The sequence below is a fragment of the Rhyacophila brunnea genome, unplaced genomic scaffold, assembly GCF_057557595.1.
Source record: "Rhyacophila brunnea isolate RB1 unplaced genomic scaffold, BYU_Rbru_1.0 scaffold_2, whole genome shotgun sequence".
Classification (NCBI taxonomy): domain Eukaryota; kingdom Metazoa; phylum Arthropoda; class Insecta; order Trichoptera; family Rhyacophilidae; genus Rhyacophila; species Rhyacophila brunnea.
This window is the reverse complement of record NW_028232859.1, coordinates 32,107,325-32,115,982: the sequence shown is the minus strand read 5'-3', so window position 1 is coordinate 32,115,982 and position 8,658 is coordinate 32,107,325. Positions and strand designations below refer to the sequence as shown.

General features: G+C 29.3%; 1 protein-coding gene across 1 annotated transcript; it reads right to left on the bottom strand.

The window, feature by feature from the left end:
- Nucleotides 1-1,629: 1,629 nt before the first annotated feature.
- Nucleotides 1,630-2,706, bottom strand: LOC147072198 (inactive tyrosine-protein kinase Dnt-like). The gene is made up of 2 exons (XM_085946687.1): nt 2,541-2,706; nt 1,630-1,805 (listed from the first exon to the last, which is right to left on the bottom strand). The coding sequence occupies exons 1-2, from the start codon at nt 2,704-2,706 to the stop codon at nt 1,630-1,632; spliced, it is 342 nt and encodes a 113-aa protein (XP_085802813.1).
- Nucleotides 2,707-8,658: the final 5,952 nt, after the last annotated feature.

The following is an 8,658-nucleotide window of genomic DNA, read 5'->3' as shown; positions in this document are numbered from 1 at the left end:
TACTGAATCGGTAGTGCCGCTGCATGAAAACAAACCGCTTACAGTACTAGTCGCGCCACCTGTCGGCTTTTCTAAGGACTTATTGACCCACCCTCGTATCTTGCGTTTATATTTAAGAAAATACATAATTCAAATTAATTGCTTAATTTTATACCATCAGTGAGCTTTTGAAATTTCATCGGTGTTTGTGTACCTACCTATTCATCAGTAGTTATGTTGGATTATCTTCTTATTTCCCGTAAATACATCTAACAAGTGTGCTTTCTCCACAGCCTACCTGTTTCCAAAAGTCACCCTTCGCCACTGGTACCTATATGTTATAGGTATTTATAGGAGGTATCTAATGTATACAATTTGTGATTGATTCAAAATATTTTAATGGCATTGGAATTAAGTACCTCTGTAGTAGGTATGCACCTACATCCTAAAAAACCCATAATCAGCACATGAAAATTTTGTGAGACAAAATAAGTTTTTTTTTTTTGCATTAGCGTTTCTCAAAGTCAAAACGAATCGCTTTTATGTCAAAGTAACAATACAAATTAATGCATTCATACAAAATTTGAAGAGTTTTAAATATTCTGACAATGGTATTATGATAAATTTTTACTGCCTTGAATTTCGTCGAAAATTTTCACTTTTATGTTAATGTGCAATCCTATTTGAGGATTTCACTATAAGTTAACGTAAGTATATCGGTGTCTAATAATAAAAATATGATATAATGAAAGTCATAAAATATTAACACACTGTTTAGGACTTAGATGTTAAAATATTTTCATGATAACATTATCAACTTATTCGAACAAAAGAAAATCATATTTGAAGACATCTTCAAGTGTACTATTATGTTATTGTTATATATGCCTACATTCTATTATGTATAACAAATTTGATAACAGTTAAAAGTTCTTACTGATTTTTACATTTGCTAAATATTACATCATATTGTGTCGTGAAATTTATGTGAAGAAAATAATTATATCATGATACTAAAAACAACTTCTCAAGTGTGCTTCTTATTTTTTTATTTGGTTTTAGAATAGATACAATTTCCACGTACTATGCAAAAAAGGATTCAAAATCTAAACAAATCTTTTATTATTATACTAAAAGTACATGGGCATGAAAAAATCAACGAGCAACGCCATAAAAGCTACGAAGCTCCGTGTTATCTGCTCTGTGTTTACCCCAATAACCATTTTTTCACCTACGCAATCCTTTCATCGTTAGTGTGCATACTTTGACCACTTTTTGTGAATATTAAGTTTGTTTGGATAGAATAATGCTTTATATTTTTGTAATATGCCGATGAAAAGTATTTTGCTTTTATGTGTATGAATAACGATTAAAAAAAAAACCCTTACCAAAATATCATGCAACACAATAATTGCACTTTTACGTAGTGTATTGCCCATTGAATAACCATATATATTATGCAACATACCTATTATTATAAGTAAGTAGGCACTTTGGAGAAAAAAAACTTTATACTTACTTTACTAATTTTATAACTTATTTGTGTTTCTAGTACCAACTAATAACTTCATGATGTTATTTGTTATATACTACGTAAGTACGTATACATAAATAATAAATACTACTTAATAAGAAAAATAGCACTAATATTTACTTTTTCAGGTTTCCATGAGCGCAGTATGGATATACAACCAATGGCCTGGATAGGGGTGGAGTGGAAAATGGTAAACATGCGGCCAGCGGTGAAAGGAGATTGTCATGAGACATTCCCGCCAAAAGTGAACCTTCCGACACTAACAGCGATACTTGACACTTTGAGGCAGCCTCTGAAATAGAAATATTATAAAAATAAATAATGGTAGTTATTCCACGGTAATGTCTTGCTTTCGAGGTTTATTTATTTTAGTAGTTATGTACCAAAAGTGGCTCTAGAGTCCATAGAATTAACGTATGTTAACTCTTTACTTATTAATATTTTACAATTGATTATAAAAGTCACTAGAGAGTGATTATAAGAGTCACTTTTACACCGAAAACGACATCTGAGGTACAATTTTATTTTCATCAGTGATTGTCGATTTAGATACGATAATAGTTTACTCGCACAATGAAACATATTTTTAATTTCCAGTTTTAATCAGTTTGGAATGAACGGTGTTTTAGAATATTATAGACTGCCCATATTCATAAAAAGCTTGGACATCACTGCTTCATATCGCGTTAAGTTAACTGTAATAAGGCGAACATGATACGTACAATTTACATGTAATCGTGCCAAAGACCGTCACCAAGTTTCGATATAATATTAATATTCAAAAATATATTTTTCATTTTCCACTATTATCTATTAGAATTTAAAAAAATGTACCTACTTCCTATAATAACGTACAATTTATATATGTTCTTTATATATTATGTTTTTATAAAAATCTTAATATGATATCAATCCCTCATTTAATTATGATGGCTACCATTATTTAAAAATGCACAATGCTGTTGATAAAATTATATTATGTTTATAAATTTAGAATGTTACAAAATATGTAAATAGAGACATCTACCTGAAACTGTCTTAACTACGACGTCTTCTTTTAGCGATCCCTGCCGCAGCGCACCAATTAGTACACGGCCAAAAGTTCCTTCCTGAATCGGCGCTCCGAGCGTTATAGCGGAGCGCTGAACCGTCAATCTTCGTAGTCTCTCTGTGTTATCAGAACACCACGACATCTGTGGACAACAAATAAATATTATTGGAAAATCGTAGGAAAATTCCTGATGCAGGCGTATAAGTAGGCACGACACGTTCAATGTCTAGTGAAATAATAAAATGAGATGAATATAAAATTTGAAAATAAAATATCTAGGTACATAATATTTCAATTTTAATCATGAGAACATAACCTGAGAACAATTTAATGTCTATATTATAATATAAGCATTTATGAAAAAAATTGATTTACGTATTATACTGTTATCAAAGAGATATATTTTTTTTTGATATAGAGTTTTAAAAGTAGGATTTTCAAAAAAATACGTAACAATACATATTGTAAAATGGTGTTTCACAGTGAAGCATCATTAAAACACAATCACCGCTGTTAATTAATATTTACCCCACATTTAAATAACATGTTAATTATATCTAATGGCCAGCGGTGTCAGCACTAAATGAGTTAATAAAATGGATTATGCCGCAAAAATAGTTTCCGATACACCTGCGACGACATTTTTCTGGGTATAGAAAAGAGAAACATCATTTTATGGTGAGAAGTGAATAATATTTCTGATTCGAAAATCCAAACCAAATGATAAATTTATAAAAATACTGTAAGATATTATGTTAGTTATTTTAATACATATTATATAGATGTGTATACATTGAAAATATATTTCTTTTAAAGATACCTATATAAAAGTCATTATTTCTATGGAAGCAGGATTTTATCATTGAAAAGAAATTTCAAGAAAAGACTGCTGTTATCTTGTCAATTCATTGTATATATACAACATTTTGTTGTATGAAAACATTTGCTCACGATTGCAAAACGCCAAGTGTTTTTCTGTTTTTTACGTTGCATGGATGCCTTTGTCCCCTTTCTAGACGAGTAAAATACGGCGCACATCGGAAAACATGTGCATTCGTGCCTTCATGTTTCAGTTCCACCGGCGCCTTTGTGTCATTTCAACACTTATCTGTTTCCTGGACCTATTGCAACTCCGTATTTGTTAGGATGTAACACTATACAGACAGTGACATGCGAACAAATTATATTATTTATTTCTTTCAAATACATTTAATAAAAAATAATTGGAAGAAATATTAAGTATTTTTTTTTTGTGATAATGCAAAACCTAACGATTCGAAACATATGAGTGTATTATTGAACCAAGTAAAATTCAAACAAAAGTCAAGACAAACCAGTAAACTACCGAACCAATTACTAATCTTGCATATATGACTTAGTAACTGCGCTATCTGAAGACGTAGCTAAAATTAATTAAATGAATAATCGTTACATACAAAATTATGTACCTAAATTAGATTACAATTTGTAACTTGATTTATACAAAATTTACAAGCGACAGGATTACTCCAAATTAAGTTCTGATATCCTTGTACTTTCTAAGAATTATTAATTTAATTAGACTATAACAAGAATTAACAATACAGTATTTTTTATTGCAAATACATAACATGCAAAAACCCCAGAAGTCTCAGACCGAGTTGGTAAGAACATAATATATATTTCGCTTTTGGACTAGCTACGTTTCAGCTTTAGAATATTATTTACAGTATCCAAATAGAATTGCATAAACTGTATTGAATATGGCTTGTTTCAATAATACTAACAAGATAATAATATCACAAGGCGATTAATCGACTATAATTGAATCAAGATTATACATTTATCCATAGGTACTGAATCTTCACTGTGAGTAGGTATATCTTATTATTCCAAATATTCGAATGAACAACCACTTTTTTTTATTTATTAAATTATGTATTCTGTCAAATTCGTATTTTTTTTTTAAATCAATGTATAGATTTTATAAGATTTTTTCACTGAAACCATTTTCTCCTGAGCATGATGTATAAAATGTTAATACGTTAATAGCGAACGTAATGACAGTATGAGGAAGTAAATATTGTAAAGAATTTTAAGAAACAAAAAATAACTACCTTGAATAATGTTATTTCCCTTTAAAATTTCCGCACGTCACTGATTTCTTTAGAGTCTATTTTCATTCAAAGAATTTTATACAATGAATGAGGAAATTTATATGGATTCGTGTATCGGAAATTATATTCGAAATTTTATACGGTACCATGAACTATAAATTGTACGGAATTTATAATGAAATTTACATTATATTTATAGCTAGTTACTTAATCGAATAAACATTTTTCATATCACATAGTATTATAAAACTCAATTTACGCACACAAAAATATAATATATTATTTTGATCGTTTTGGTATTATTTTTATGTTATTAATTGTGTAGGTAAGTAAATAAAATAAATTTTCCTCATCGCCACGATGTATATCGTAATGTAGCAAACGTTAGACGTCCTCCAAAGTCATGGAGGGAGTGTCACAGTGTAGGTATTTTCGTTATCCTCTTTTTTCGAGAGTGCAAAAATTAATTTAAAAAATTAACTTGGTGGTAATTTTAGTAATTCATAATAATTTATAAAATGACAAAGACGAGTTGTGTTTTTTTATAACAAATTCAGGCAAGTTAAAAATAAAACAGTAATAAAATCTTATTAATGTATTTTAAAGAAATCGTGGCATAAATAGAAGTTTTTTTATTGTAATTTGGTGTTTATGTATTTTCATGGTAATAATATTTCGCAGCAGCTATGGCCGTGCGGATATTCGTATTTCCAATCGGCGTTCACTTATGAAAAACCATAGTAAGCTTAGGCTTACGGATAGGATTACAGTAGGTACCCATTTCGTTTTTATTGATATTTGAAACTCTTGCTCTGAACTCATTCCACAGGAAATAACTGATCGAAATCGAGTCATAACAATCTGGAGTGTGCAATGTTCACATAGAAAAGACTTAAGAAGCATTCATGGCATTACAGTAAAAATACCCTTCGCGTTTTGTCACGTTTTGTTAACAAAAAGTTGCCACCTACTGTGATCGAATACAATTCATAAGTTTAATTTATTTCTATTTTCGTTTCCATACAATGTTGTGGTGGTGATTCTCAAACGATGTTTCCTGAAAAATCATGAAATTATCATAGCGTTAATCAGCGAAAATCTAATGATTCTGGGCCCGTGGTCCAATAAGCATACGTGTGTACTCAACTATAACATAGAATATGGCGACTAGACGATTGTTTTGAGTCCGGCTTTTCCTAGTCCGGGATAGACAAAATACAAATTATAAAATTCTTTTTTTACCCAATCTATTATTTATTATTAAATTTATATAGGTACTTCCAATATTTGAAAATCATATAAATATAAATGTAGGTACTTATTTTTCCAGCTTTCAAACATATGACCAAATACCTCTTATTTCGATCATCTGTGTATAGAATACAAACGTATTAATACATTCAAAATGTGAATGCCCGTCGTTATCAAGGGGCTGTTTATCTGTTTTTGTTGCCTGGATCTGCAAATTCAATTACTTACTGTTTTAATGTGTATTTAAATTTAGATAATGAAACCAGTAAGTTACACGAACAGCTAATAACTAGGAATTTTATAAAAAAAAATGTATGAAACTACTTCGGGACGAGGCCAAGAGCCACACCGGATTGTAGAGCAAATTAAAAAAAATACACAGTTAAAAGATTCCATTAACGATTATTTTTTACAATTATTATATTTTAAAAAGTCTAACACCATGATTAACAAATAAAATACTATGCAAGTTCAGAATTCTATAAAATCTGTTTATGTGTAAGAAATATAAGCGGTAGGTAACCTTATTACATCTCAGGTATCGCCATACATTAAGAAATATAAAAACCTTTTTTATTGTAGTGAAAATCGTTTTATATAGATAACTAATTATTATACATTATACTATATTACTAGTATTAGGATATATAACAATAATATCAAGATTGATTAATGCTTTCGCTTCATGGCTATAAATACCTCAGTTGAGGCATGGTCTAAAAAGATCGTGGCTAGGCGATGCGCGGATTGTGCAAATGACGAGTGCCGAACGAAATATAATTTGTCATATAAATCCAACATGCGTCCATTTAATGATCTGTTTATTGTTATATTAGTAACAATAATAATATATTAATTGGCATGTTTTCTTTTTCAAGTAAATGGGTAACGTTTTTAGTCATCTTTACACGATTTAAGAATTAATACCCCCGTCGCCATCACGAAACAAATTGACTTGTTCACAGCTCGACGTTCGCTCTCCGATTGCCAGCGAGTTCAAAATTTCGTCGCACCTATAGTTGAAAATTATTTGCTGTTTCACTGATGTACCGTCTTAATATTATTATTATGTCATAAATAATTAATTTTACTACCTAGGTACCTAAGATGCGAACTCAGGATATATTAATAATGTAATAATTTAAAAAATATAAGTCTTAAAATCGAGTATTGGTATATTTTAGACCATTCATTTCCATACTAACATATTATTATGTGATAAGGAATATCTATCACATCATTTTTTTGCAAAGTTAGAATCAGTTTATTCAATAATTGCAGTGACATGTGACAAGTTAAATCACCTGAAGCGATTTTTGTCGAAAAAAATATTATCGTTTTGAGTAATATTTTTACATAATATTATATCGAAGCAATCTTATTATAGAACCTTTTGAGACTCGCTGAAAAGGAGGGTTGATTTTTTTTTATCAAAATGTTATTCTTTGTGTATTGTGATTTTATTTTAATTTGAAATGTAACACGTAGCTCGGAAAATGAAAAATGTGAAATCAATTTCATTGTATTTATATAGATATTTTCTATGAGATTTTGAATACTTTTGTGCTTATATACTATTCATATTATAAAAATAATTGTAAAATAAATATAAGTAGATAAAATAATTTATAATGTTTGAGACTTTTACGATTATTTGTTATCGTAATCGCGTGTTCTTCCTCTGAGGAAAGGAGGAAGAACACGCTGCGACAATCCAAGAATCTATTACAATATAAAATATTGTACACATCATTATAGTCAAAATCCTCAAACCTATTGAAAGTTTATTTTTCAAACAGTTCGGTTGTTATACAATACTGGAAATGAAATTGACGCTACAGAAAAGTAAAGTTTTCCTGTACTTGGCAATGATAAAATTTATAAACTTATTCGTATGTAGAAATAACGGTGGTTTCGGAAATATTTTGAAATTTTCTTTAGAAATATTATTCTACTTTCATTAGCGTAATACTTGTATATAACTTCTAGAAGTTACATAATTTATATAAATATAAAATTTATATAATATATAATAAATAAAGATGTTCACAATATTAATATTAATATTATTGTCATAATAAAAGAGGAGAATAAATTATCGAATCAATACTAGTTTCATCTTAAAAAAATATGTAGACATTATTGTATACGGTATATTAGTTTGTTTAGCTTGCGATCAGTGAAACGATGTTCAAATCCAGTTAGATATTATTTTTCATTCAATGCATGTATTTCTAACTATGTTATTTGAATTTGTAAAGTTTTCCATTATCCACGATACCACATTATTCAACGGGATCAGAAATGGCGAAACATCACATCGAATACACACGGTTCAACAATTTCATAGATAGGTATTGTAATATTAATTATGTATTATTAACAGCTCATGTGCTGCATGATATGAAGTAGGGTTTGCAATCCCTGGTTCACGTATCCCGGGATGCTGCTCAATGGGATTTAAGTTCTAATATGTGTGGCAAGTATATTAATGATTAAACAACGTCAATTTTATTATTAGCTTAGATTTTAGAAGTTTTTCTAATTGATAATTTCTCTGTGTGAACAATATTGATAGCAGTCATTATTACACGATCAAAGAAAATATGATACCAATGCTGTACCGTAGAGCTGAAAGTCTGGAAGTCACAAATTCAATATTTTGCAGGAGAGCAGTTTTAACCAAAAAAATGTCTCTACGAATGAAACTTCAGATATCCTCAATTATTTTACTAAATTTGTAAATT